The sequence below is a fragment of the Mixophyes fleayi genome, chromosome 2 (assembly GCF_038048845.1).
Source record: "Mixophyes fleayi isolate aMixFle1 chromosome 2, aMixFle1.hap1, whole genome shotgun sequence".
In the NCBI taxonomy this organism is placed as follows: domain Eukaryota; kingdom Metazoa; phylum Chordata; class Amphibia; order Anura; family Limnodynastidae; genus Mixophyes; species Mixophyes fleayi.
Genome location: NC_134403.1, coordinates 112734321 through 112748463, shown reverse-complemented (window position 1 = coordinate 112748463; position 14143 = coordinate 112734321). Strand labels below are relative to the sequence as shown.

Below are 14143 nucleotides of genomic sequence, written 5' to 3'. Positions count from 1 at the left end.
TACAAGAGGAAAGGAAGGGGGTTAATTACCTGTTAATTACCCAATTAGGGGGTAGTCAAGAGCCCCAATTGTAAAGAACAGTACCAGTGGGGATGTTCCCCCTAGTATGGGGTGCTCTCAGTATGTTGGGAGCTGATGTATGGCAGCTGGCACAAGGGCCAGTTTAATAAAATAGAGGGGGGGAACCCCATGGTCTGAAGGCTCCAGAGTGAGATACCAATAAGGGGGATCCCCACCTTCAGGAGTGCCCCAACGACAGCAGACAGCTAATGGCACCACAGGGAAAATGCATTGAAAAAAAGGAATGGAGTCCCTTCTATTAAGTGCTTCCATGGATATAGCCCCCTTGGAAAATGCCCCATTCCGAACCGGGGGGGGGGGGGGGGGGAAGGGGGGTGGGATGCTACCCTGTGCAGCGTGGCTATTTGTGGGAGAGCTGCTAGAATAGTGGATGGAGTTTGCATGACAGTAGAATCCCTAGAGGAGGGGATGGTTGTACCTCACAGAGGAGAGTCCCTGGATATTGGGAAGGAGGTTTAAGAGAAGCTGTGAGATAACCGACCGTATGTCTGAAGGTCTGGTGAGCTGAGCAAGGTTAAAAACCTTCGAGTGACTGTGGTACTTCTGCTCCCAGCAGTAGTTGGTATGTAACCTGATAATATTCATATATTACCGTGCTGGAGGAGTTTGTACTGTACTGTACATTACTATGTACTGTAGGAGAAGGCATTTAAATAAAGTTTTATGTTTTGTTCCATTATAAGAAGGTCTGGCACCCAACCTATTTTGACTTTGCTCTACACTACCCGCAACACCTGGGGGGGCTCAGATATGTGGTTGCCCATAAACACCAGTTGACAGGGTCAATGGACCTCATATGGTCACCAGACCAGGCCACTAGTGGGACTTTCATGAATCCACTCGCTTGTACATCTACAGATATATAATCTCTTATTTAGCAACTAGTTATCCTCAAATTATAAAAAACAGAGTGCTCAGTGATAATGTCATACACACAGACATGCACACCAAGCATCCTCCCTTTCAGTCATTGTGCGGAGCACTGCTGAACAATTTAGTGACGTGATTGCCAAAGGAAAAATAAAGATAATTTGGGATAAAATAAGTTTTAGTGTTTAAAGTAATTTATTATATTTTAGGCGTAGTATTCAAAATTATGGAAAACACCAATCTCCAAGCATTACGGATAATACATCCCTTACCTGAGTATACACATAAATATAATCTGTGTCCTGGGGCAACAAACAACATACACTGACTACATAGAGAAATTGCAGGTTAGTCATGTCCTTCAGCTCACAACTCTGAACTGATTAGATAGCCATTAAGGACACCATTGTTTCTTATTTGGATCAAGCTGTTTTACAAAAGGTAATATAATGTAATCTGTGTGTTTGGCACACATCCATACATGAGGAAACAGGGGAAATATTCATGGCTGTCTATACATGCTACCTGGTATGCTTGTTCACACAGATACGGCTGGAAAGTGCGAATATTGACAGCACTTTATATCTAAGCCAGTGAGTTCACTAGAGTGAAGGTGAATGGATTAAGGTTTTAGCTCTCTCCTATTGAATTCATAGATTATTGTAAGAGGCTTTTGGATTACTAGCTAACAAAATCTAAATTAAAAGCAACATGGTTTTTAAAAGAGACAAATTGCTACATAATAAGGCTGACTTTTATACATACGTTTTACAAACAAATTGATTGATTGGTATAAAAACAAAACCCATGCTATCATGCATATTCTGTGCAAATATGAGATTTCTGAATATATGCAAATAATTAGGCAATACTGAGTACATGTTTCATTCAATGATCTAACAATGTTTAATAGTTTAGTTTTCTTTTTTATATTTTCCAGGGTATTACACATATTGATCACTTTGGCTTTGTTTGTCGTGAATCTGGGGAGTCTGGTACCAGCCAATATATTTGCTACGTCTTCCAGTGTGCCACAGAGGCTTTGGTAGGTAGTAACTATGACGTAGTGTTGTCTGAGGGATGGTATTTTTACCATGTGTGTGACACAGTATTAAAAGATGGTACTCAGTGTATTCAAATACATGGACTTAATATTTTAACTTATATAATTGTTAGGAATACATTGTCTTGGCTAAGAAAGAAGAAATAGATGCAACTTTAAAGTTATGGCAGAGGCTTTAAAACTACACCAGAAATGTGATATGTCTGCTTCAGACATTTCGTATGCCTTGTGTTGAGATACATATAGCTTATGTTAACCTCTTAGCCTCCAAACCACATCCCTGGATAGCACTTATTTGTACCATTTGCCATGAGCATTGACTTAAAGTTGCCACATACACCCAGTATGATCAAGTCAGTTAAAAAAAACATTGTTGCACGGAATGACTAGTGCCCGTGATTCTGTCGTTCAACCAAATTGCTGAATGATAGGATTTGTGGAAGTATGGCCTTCCTAGAGAATGGCCACAGAGCTGGTTGTTGGTGACCATGTTGATCAACCACATCTGCCCTTATATATCCTCTATGGCCACTATCTTGCCCACTGAACTGATTATGCCAAACAACTGGATCTTATCGCGTGTGTACAGGAATTATTGAAATTGTTGAAAAGTCAGATCTGTCTCAGATTTGCTCCATGTACAATCGATTTGTTTTGACACAGACTAGATCAGATTTGTATCTGTGTCTTAAGAAAAACAAACAACCTATCTAAGGCTGGGTGCACTCTACAGGGTTTTCAGCCCATTATTGGGACAATCACACGATAAACGAACGTTCGGCCTGATATTGCATTAGTGTGTATGCTCCAACGATGAACGATTATTGTTCCAAAGCACATCGTATCAATTTATTTGATTTTTAAACTAAATTAAAAATCTTGTTCAACAATGGCGCAATGTTGTTCCAATTCTGCAGTGTGTATACACTCATGACCGTCAGTGTCCATAGTTCTCTATGGAGTGTGCAGAGTCACAATCTTTTCAGCCGATGGTTATGACAGATGAGGAGCACAGATCTGAAGGTAAATCCTATAAAACGTGTATAGTGTGTACACATGAATCGGCATACTGATCAGGACTTCTTTCTTTTTATCAGTCAGTAAAATCATTAAGGAAATCACATAGGAACTGATTTTGTATAGTGTGTACCCAGCCTAAATTGTCAGAGGAAGAGATAAACACACTGGCTCCGTTCAATAAGTTATTTAATTTGCTGTTATATATTGATGACAGATAAACATTATGTGTCCTGAGTGACCTGAAAGCAATTTGGTCAACTATTATAATCTGGACAGGAATCCCACAATCAGTGATAAATGTCATATACAGTACATCTGAAATGAATTCTGAAAAAAAAATAAACCATTCATCACCATTATCAGGTCCCAGAATGTGTAGCTAGTACAAATTTCTATAAAATACAGTTAAAACAAATGCATAACAACAGCAAAATAACATCTTATCTAAAATAATAAAACGCATCTGGAACAGGAGCACACAGGTGAAAGTCACACAGTAATCTATGAACAATGATCATAAATCTGCTTATCTTATCATGAAAGTAGATAAAATAACCAATAAAACAAATAATCCTCTGTGACATGTGATTTTGTATTTCCTTATATCAACATGTACAACATATTCAACCTGCTAATTTAATTTTTTATAGTATGTTTAATGTTATCTTGTGATATTTGTGGGAACAATGTCTTTACTCTTAACAAATTATCCAAGGCTGTTCAGTGTTTGAAACCATTTTAGCGATTATTATATATTACTACCGACAAAGCATCATTATACATAGAACTGTATAATTAATTAAAGTGAATAATTGGATCTGCTCATAAGAGCTTACAATCTAAACTTAAGGAAATTGGAAAGGTAATTGCAGTATAGTTATTTATAGGTTTTTGTAATGTATACTTATCATCATATCAAATGTCTAAATAGAGACACTTAAAGGGGCTGTGTACATTGAGCAATCCCTTCTTAATCACGTTTGCCTTATACGTATAGCAAATAGATATACAGTGCCTATCAGTCCCAAAAGAGGCAGAATTTGAAAAAAAGAGAGCGACAGGTAGATTTGGATCCCAAAGAGGCACCGTTGGGGAGGTATAGAATATATTAATACATCAATAGTTTATCTATAGTTGGGAGATGTGTTCTTGCCAAATTACTAGCATAACCAATTAATCTTGGTTTGACCTACTTTGACATTGTGAAGTTGTCGAACTGATGAATACAGTTCACACTGTGCAATATAGTGTTTCCATTTCTGATATACATCACATTTCAGTGTACAAACCCCATAAGGGATCAAATACAACATGTTAAACCTTAAAAATATATTATACTGCTCATCACTGTGGAAGACACATAACTCAAGTCTACTAAATTGAGTAGAGGACATTTTTATACTACCAAATGTGAGTTTGAAGTCCTATAAAGCTGCTGTTCACTGTGAGTGCTGTGCTTCATATTGACCAGTGGTGCAAAAATATAATTTGCCTTATTCCCATCCCAATAAGATACATAAACAACTAGATAAAATTATTTTTTTTCTTGTTTATTTCATGTCTAAAAAAGTATAAATTATAAACACAGATTTAGGAAGACTGATTGATAATTGGAATCCTGTGTATTTCACATATCACATAACCTAAGTCTTATCGAAATATCTAAAACATGTTGGAGATCATAATTTTAAGTAAGTACATATGTAATTGAATAAATACTAATTGGGGAAATCGTTCGATATACAGGAGAGGAAGTTATTAGGCAATTTCTAATCATCTATATGTGTTCTTCATTGTTAAATGACAAAAAAATGAAAACACAGTCGTCCACGCATATCCTTTAGTATTGTAAATGTGTATGTATCTAGCAAAAGTAATGTATGAGGTATTAGTTAATATTTTGATAAAAAAATAAGTGCTGGACAGGTAGGTCCCTGTGTTCAGAAACTAATACAGTAATTTCCAAAATAGATAATTTAAAGGAACATGTTATTTGGAGTTGTGTCTTCAAATCAAATTATTTGCTGTATATACTGTACCATAACATTGTATAATAAATAATCTTTTGTTAGGCCATTAGGTGAGAAAACATGATATACCCAGCTATTGAATAACAAGGCCATTGCTAGTATCTCTATAAAAAGGGACACTTAATTTATGTAGATTTGTCTGCATAATAGCATGATTCAGTGTATGTATTTTATAAATGAGCAATAATATGGTGAAGTTTGACATCATCATTAACTACTTATTTGATATTCCTGTTTTCTCATACCACCATAAAATATTGTGCCTCTGTTCTTACCTGTCAGGTGGATGAGGTCATGCTGACCTTGAAGCAGGCATTCAGCACTGCTGCAGCACTACAGAATGCCAAGACACAGGTCAAACTGTGCGAGGCCTGTCCTATGCACGCGCTACACAAACTCTGTGAGCGGATAGAAGGTATGAAGGGGGATTAACATGTTATTTATGAAAAGAAAGAACTCTTAAAGTGTACAGAGAGGTAAACTAATTTTTACAATACCGTGCTTTCCGAACTATAAGATGCTTTTGAAGTTCTCTCATTGGAGGAAACTATGTTTCCGTTGGACAGAGAGATTAAAACCTTGCTGTTCTTGTCTAGCAATACATCCAGCGATTGGTCATTTTAAGTACAAATACTGGAATTTTTGAAAGAATTAATACTTCTGCAAATAAAATTAAATATCTCCTAACATGTTCACAATCTAAACAATCCATTATGAGAGTCTGCATTTTATACAAGAGGGCTTATTCAAATAGTCCTTTCAACAACACCACATCTGTTCTAGTTGCACCAACATCTCATCATGGTCTTGTGCTTTTGAAACATCATCAACTCTCTATGTTCGTCAAGCTATAGAGATTCTAGATTCCAGCTAAATGTCCAGAGAGTTGGGTCAATATCCCATTTCCACATATTGTTTGACTTACAGTAGTAACTGAGCTAATCTATTGTTGCTGCTGAAAATAAGAGATCTGGGTTGAAGTAAAGCATATTTCAAGGTAATAATTGTTGTACTGGATAATATTTCGTATAGGAATAATTGTGACTTATATTTTTATGAGAGTCTGTAACATTTTAATACAATAAAGCATGTGATATTTGTAGGTATATACAATATTATTTAAAGAAGAAAGAGCTACCATTTGTCATTAATATATAGTAAAGAATAAGATGAATAATATACGTGAAATAACTGGAGTGTTTATACTTCACTAAATAATTCCACCATGTCCTCTCACTCCCCAGCAGCAGGCTGTCATGTTAGGAGAGAGGTGCCTCTCTAAAGACTCAAACTCATAGTTCTTGAAAAGCAACGCTAGTTAGAGCATAGACAAAACCTTGAACTATGTTCTTACTTTTTAACACCACTTTTGAAGCATATTCTCAAAGCTTTTCTTCAGTAAAGTATACTAGATACGTATTAATGGCTCTATGTACTAACATAGAGCTCTGTTTTGGACCAGACTGACGCCATATGTAATATTTAGTTATTGCATAGAACACAGCTCTGCCAGAAATGGAGCAGAGCTGACCTCCATCAACTCAGAGGTGAGGGAAGACTTTGGCACATAGAGGAGAGGGACAGAGAAGTACAACATGCCACATGTTGCCACCTAAACGCCGACAAGACATACCCCAACATGATGAGCACGACGTTGTCATTACCAACAAAGTGTTAATTCTGACTGTTTGAAAAAGAGACGTGAAACAATTCGACGAATGAAGATCCCAGCAGGGGAAAATTACGTCACTTTCAAGGGCGACACTATCATTCATGCTGTTATGGTGGTAATGCAGAGGCGCCGGCTGTACAATGATTTTTACAAAGCCTTGTACAACCGATACCTGCATTAAGCGGCTGGGTGCCTGCTGCGCATGTGCGGAGAGTGGGGGGGGGGAAACGGACACAGCTGCGCACACACCTGACGTAATTTTCCCCTGCTGGGATCTTCATTCGTCAAATTGTTTCACGTCTCTTTTTCAAACAGTCGGGATTAACACTCTGTCGGTGATGACAACATCGCGCTCATCATGTCGGGGTATGTCTTGTCGGCGTTTTGGTAGTCGCTGTAATGACTACCACCGATATAATTACATGTGTGCGCATCCTCTCCCTGTCCTGACTCCTACTTGGCCAGTCACGAGGAGGAAGACCACAGCAGCAAGGAGGAGGCATATATGGAGAAACGAGTGGAAATTTGCATTTCTCTCCTCTATATTTGCCTTAATACATAGACGTAAGCGTTCCCATAAATCTCAGTTGTATTTTACTGAGCACATACAAGTCTGTTCGCTTACATTTTTGTACTATCAGCATAAAGGTGCATTTAACAGGATTTAAGAAGATGTGTTAAAATGAACGCTGGTGTGTGTGAGGCCTATCAGAGCAGAAACCGTGTGACTAGTAGTTTAGCAGACTTGCTGTGCAGGAATTCACTGTGTGGATTGATTGAATCATTCCTGGACTGTGTATGATTCAGCGAGATAATAGTTGCCCAAAGTGCCGGCAGGCTTTTTCTATTTCTATTATATACCATTACGACGTGGTCCTAAAAATGTGGGAAGTAATCCAGCTATCTGTAGTGGAGTGCGAACGGTAATACTGTTTAGTAGAGCTGCAGTGCAGTGTCAGGGTAATACTGAACAATGTATTTCACCTTCATGCTTCAGATCTGTAGTGGTGCCTTAAGACATTTATAGGAGGTTACGTGTCTCGGCGCTGTCCAAGTATTTTCATGAAGACTTTTGCGTTCCTATTAAAACTGGGTGTTCGAGAGCCAAATACTATCAAAACAATAATGTCATCCATCAAACTTTGTGAATCTTTCAGCCATTAGAGCAATAAAAATAGTTTGAACAGCCCTGACTTAGCTGGATAGTACTGTACTATATTTAATTTTACTTGTCACAGTATTTGTAGGAAGCTGTGTGATCTCGTTGACCATTGAAACTGCTGTTGCTGTAGAAATCATACAGTTTAATTGTGAACCTACTTGTGCTTTACTGCCTAAAACCACAGTGGTTTGATTGGCTGAGACCCCCTGTGATTGGGCAGGCCTTCTATAGGCTCTCTTAGCCGGCTGGTATGTGTAATGGTTTCTACAGTCAAGTAGATCAGGGAGGGGCACAATTTTATTAGATGCTATTATATAATTCAGCAGAAATGAAGGCATTTACTACTACTACTGCTACTACTACTGCTGCTGCTACTACTACTACTGCTGCTGCTACTACTACTGCTGCTACTACTACTACTACTACTACTGCTGCTACTACTACTACTGCTGCTGCTACTACTACTACTACTACTACTGCTGCTACTACTACTGCTGCTGCTGCTACTACTACTACTACTACTACTGCTACTACTACTACTGCTGCTGCTGCTACTACTACTACTGCTACTACTACTACTGCTGCTACTACTACTACTGCTACTACTACTACTGCTACTACTACTACTGCTACTACTACTACTGCTGCTACTACTACTACTACTACTGCTGCTGCTACTACTACTACTGCTGCTGCTACTACTACTACTACAGCTATTTAACATGTCACATTAATGATAATGAATTTAGTAAAGTCATTAAACATGATTTATGGCCTGAGTTGTAATATATATTACACTCCAGCCTTTGTTAGAAATATTCTGCTCTACTTAGAGTTCTGTATAGATTTCTGTTACAGCTTTCTTTTTAGCTTCTTGACCAAGGTGTAAATAAGATTTTTCTCGAATAACTGAAAGTTTTGTTTTCATTTCCTAGGGCTGTATCCACCAAGAGCAAAGCTGGTCATACAGCGACAGTTGTCTTTGCTCTCGGATAATGATCAAGCAGACATTTTTGAAAGAGTGCAGGTAAAAGTTACTAACAAATATCTTTATGTGTATTGGTTGTCAAAAATATTTTCTTGGGAGTGTACCATTTAATTTACATATATGTTGTTTTTTTGTAAGTTGCAATAAGACCGTGTATGCCATAATTTTTATTTCTGTCTCGTTGCTTACATAAAAATACTCAAGAATATTACAAACACATGTCTATGTTTTAGTACATATTAACATTAGAGTGGGTCAGGTTATCTGTGCTTGTTAATTTTTTTTGTAATTCAAGTGAATAGTTTATTTAAAAATTATTATTATTATTGTTAGTAGTAGTATTATCCTACTTGAGGTAAAATGCTTCTCATTGCTTAGATTATGGACAGCATTCCTCTATAGGAATCTGCATTGTAACACAGGCAGCTGTTTTAGTGTACTGAAGCAATATTCATAAGACTGAAGCCTACAAATTCACTGGCTTTTATGTACCAGTAACATTAGTATTAGTGAATAAGCTAAACTATCCTTCCCAGCACCAGTTCTTTGTGTGAGAATTAAACAAAAAAAGAAAAAAGAAAAGATCTCTTCCACTGACAAGTCCCAAGCTAAAATTAATATCCATGTTAAAGGCCTTCCAGAAAATATGGAGGACATACGTATGGCAGTATAGTAATGAAATAGATTTGTTTTCACCCCACTTGGCATTGTGTCTCTTGTCTCAGAATACTCCTCCGCAAATGTTTGTGGCCAGATAAATGAACTTTAGGGACAGACACTCAGTTCTGGCAAGTCAGACGACATACTTCTCAACAATCATGAAATATTTTTGTATCCTGACTGCTCAGAGGTATCTAGCTAAAGAATTAGAAAGCAACCTTTTTGGCTACTAAATGTCTTCTCAGAGAGATGAAAATTCCTTATTCGCAGGTGTACCCTACATGTCTAGAGGTCCCTTTTGCTACTGTTGCAAAGCATGGGCAAAATCCTCAGCAAAAACATAAAAAACGCAGCATCCGGCTCAGATTGCCCCCATGCTGATAGGCAAGATGGTTCCCGATTTGTAGAATTTGCCACTTCATCCTCTCCAACCGCTTCTACCACTTTTGCTCCTCAGTCTTGTCCTCTCCTCCTACCCCCCTATGACATCATCTGAGAGAGGTGAAGTGCAGATATTCATGCAGTGAAGGGGGTAAATAGGTTACATTTACAGAGGCATTCACAGCTTTACAGTTTTATTGCCCCTGCAAAAGGACTCACATATTCAGTTACCTCAATTGTGGCACGTGTAATAATACCCCCATGATTAATTTAAGATGTAATTTAGATATCCCGAGCAGTATTGTAGGAGGTTAAATTAAGAAAAAGATTAGATTGATACAAGGGATGTTCCTAAGGTAGAAATGAGTAGGAATTTGGTGTAATGTTTTTACTGTTTCAATCATGCACATGTACAGATTTATTTGCCAACCCACAAAAGTAGACACAAATGTATACACAGATTGATTTTATGAGGGTGGGGGCCCATGAAGTAGGCTCACTTGGGTGCATAAAGACGTAGCAGGAGAATTTAATAAACCAGTTTTCATGAGTTGACTGCTACTTGGTCTGCTCTCTTGTCTATATTGCATCAAGTGAATAATAGATGTCAGTACCACTCTGAAGATCACTGAAAATAAGTTTAGTATATGCATATAGATAACGTTTTTTTGGGCTCTGAAGATAAGTTGGTCCAATTTAAATTTATACATATGATTTATTATATCCCCCAGTCAGGCTCTACTATATGGGGAAACTGGATTCTGACTAGTGTTATCACTGTAAGTGTAAGATAGAACCTTCAAGTCTGTTGTGGTTACCTTTATATCCCACATCATACCTTTCCCATATTTTGATTCTCCATAAGCATGTCTTTTGGAAGAGGTGGGGGAAACTACCCACTCTAGCAGACAGGAGGTGTAACAGTGCATTGTTTGGTTAGGAGTGTGGCGATGCTGTCTTCACCTCCCAGGTCCCCCACTCTGCTCTCAATAGAGCAAAGTTGGGGACCTCTTCTAAGCATGCATGGTCCAGTGCATCTGCTGCCCAGAAGAAGTCTCTTTTGAGCAGAGAATGTCCGTATTGTTACGCCCCTGAAAGCAAAAGATCCTTTTACTATTTTCTAGATTATTATGCTCTTAAAGCTATAGACCTTTGATGGAAACAGTCAATCTGCCCATGTTTTCTTTTTGTAACATTAAAATTAATTCTTTATTGTCATGATATAAACTTACATTGTAGCAAGATCCGGGTACAGATGCTGTTTCCTAGAGTTTTTCCGGCACCAACAATTTTCCCTGGAGTTCAAAACACATAGGTCAGAAACCTGGGACTTACATACAGACCATCAATGATTTTCCAGCATTTCTGTCACAACTGTCCCTCCAAATTCTATAAAACAGGGTTACCATGTATTTATTATGTCTAGACTGCTACTTTCACAGTTAAAGTTGTTTTTTTCTCCTCTTTATTTTTATCCTTTTGTCCCTTTTATTTCCCTGTGGTCTCTAGTACAGGAGTCACTCTGCCTGTATGTTATTTTATGTTAATATTGAGTATTGTGTTTACTATTCAAAGGGCATAAATAAAGTAATAAAATTTAATTTATGTCAGATGAAGCACTTTTTTATGTAACTGGTACTTAGCGCATTCTTGAATATTTGATCACCGCATAAAATGGCTGCCTCCATCTTATATCACAGCAGATGCATTTTAACATGCGTAGGTGAAGAATATAGAAACGTCATTACAGAGGAATGAAGACATTTGTTAATACAAGAATAGATAATCACACACTTAGTAGACTTATCAAAGGAAAAGTTGAGTTATCGCCCATAGCAACACATTCTTGCTATCATTTATCTTATACATTCCAGAAAATGATAGCTAGACTCTGGTTGCTGGGGCAATGCTTCTATTTTATGTTTTTAGAAAGTTTGATAAATCTACCCCTTAGTTATGTGCAAGTCCCGTCTTCAATGGGTGATCTTTAATGGGGGCATGGGGTAGATTGTCAGGCAAGTTTGATTGACAATCTGACTCCTATTTGTGGAAATGCAGAAAAATTCTATTAAAAGTCTAGTTTAATAGGTAGATCAACGAAGAGCCCCACTACCATTTCATATCACAATGCACCCCTGGTATCTTCCATATACATACAACACACCTATATTTAATGAAGAAAATGTTACATAATAACTGTGTCTCTGCTTTTGCACATGTCAGAAAATGAAAGCCACCAGCGAGCAGGAAGAGAATGAACTTGCCATCCTTCATCTGAGACAACTGTGTGAGGCCAAGCAGAAAACTCATGTCCATATTGGAGAAATGCAGCCGGTAAATCAAATTTTAGAGATCACTGAATTTCAACCACAAGACTGTACAGCGTTATTTCCACTCATCAAGAACTGACATAGTCAATTGCATAGAGGCAAATTGGCTACATCACTAATTGATTATATAAATTGAGAAACCAGTTAGCACATATTTATAGCCATAGATATATAACTGTATATGAATAACCTTAACTCTGACTTACATAAATCCTTTATAACTTACTCTTACATGATTATTTATCTCTCGCCACAAACCCTCCAAGTGTGTGGAGGCCTTGGAGGTTCATCATTTGTCTCCAGTATTAATCTGCCACCAGCCGCTGTTTGTCTGCTTGAAAGGTCAGTCACACCAACGTCCTCATCGTGACCCTGTCCTTGGGGATACTTTTCCATGCAGATGGGCTCCCTTTCCAAAGACAAAGTAACCCACATAAACTAAGAATCTCCGTGACCCTTGTAACAGCAGGCAGATTTTACCTCAAATCTATGCAGGCCTCAACATATCGGCCGCTTTCTAGACGTCATCATAAAATCCCTGAACGCTGTATGTCTAGAACAGACCGTTTCTGTCAGATATACCTCATCATTGTTCATGCATCACCACCTTTCAATGTAATGTGCCCAAGTTATGGGTCACATCAGCCTGCTAATTGTTGTCCTAGTCTGATCCACACTTCGGGCCTGATTCATTAAGGAATTTAAATTAAGAAGTTTCTTATTTAAGTCTCCTGGACAAAACCATGTTACAATGCAAGGGGTGCAAACTAGATTTCTGTTTTGCACATAAGTTAAATACTGACTGTTTTTTTCATGTAGCACACAAATAATTGATAGCTTATTTGTACACTGAAATTTAAAGTTGATATTTGTGTGCTACATGAAAAAACAGTCAGTATTTAACTTATGTGCAAAACAGAAATCTAGTTTGCACCCCTTGCATTGTAACATGGTTTTGTCCAGGAGACTTAAATAAGAAACTTCTTAATTTAAGTTCCTTAATGAATCGGGCCCTTTGTGTATTACCAGCATTTCCTTGCCATCATCTCCAACCCTACAACTATAGTATTGAGAAACTTTACCCATAATCTTGTCATGTCCTATTTTCATCTTGCTTATCAAATTCCTCGCAGGCACCAATCCCAAATCATTTTCTTGTGCATGGATTTCTAGCCAGTCGGGCTCAAAATCAGCCTCTGAATGCCTACAAAAAAATTGCACCAAACCAGTCCGCTTCATAGCCTGCACACCTAGTTATCTACCACCTCACGCCAATCACTAGCGTCCGGCCTAGCTACCACCTACATCACCCAGGTTACATAGGACACTCCACACCAGTCATTGAACTGGATCTAAAAACAACATAAAACATATGTTTTATACAAGCTTCTCCTTACTGGCTTCCCCCACTTTCCTCTCGCTCATCTGCGATTGATGCTTAATGCTACAGCTAGACTTATCTTTCTCACTTTGCACTCCACATCTGCCAAACATTGCACTGGCTCCTCTTATTCTACAGAATCCATTTTAAACTCCTCACACTCACGTATATGGCCCTCTCCAATTCCACTACTCCCTAAATCTCCAACCTCTTCTCGATACATGCTACCTCTCGGAATTCTCCGGTTGGCCAGTGACCCCTCTGGTAACCGCATCTCACACCCTTATGCAAGATTTTTCCCGTGCTGCCTCCCACCACTGGAACGCTCTCCCTCGATTTTTCAGACTATCCCTTAGCCTGTATAGCTTCAAACGGTCATTGAAAACCCACCTAGTAAGAAAGGTATACTAGTCCTGCACTTAACCATTTCACCATGTAGTATACCTCAAACTCTTTCATCCTCCATCTCTCTTACTCATATCCCTTTACATTAGTTTACCCCCAT

At 38.1% G+C, this 14143-nt stretch overlaps 1 protein-coding gene across 2 annotated transcripts in view; it reads left to right on the top strand.

The window, feature by feature from the left end:
* TBC1D4 (TBC1 domain family member 4) overlaps positions 1-14143 on the top strand; it is a 136618-nt gene that overhangs the window by 83341 nt on the left and 39134 nt on the right. For both annotated transcript variants that reach the window (XM_075199820.1, XM_075199821.1), the window contains exons 4-7: positions 1892-1996; positions 5347-5479; positions 8834-8925; positions 12151-12261. In XM_075199820.1, the coding sequence (XP_075055921.1) occupies positions 1892-1996; positions 5347-5479; positions 8834-8925; positions 12151-12261 (441 nt within the window). The remainder of the gene's footprint in view (positions 1-1891; positions 1997-5346; positions 5480-8833; positions 8926-12150; positions 12262-14143) is intronic.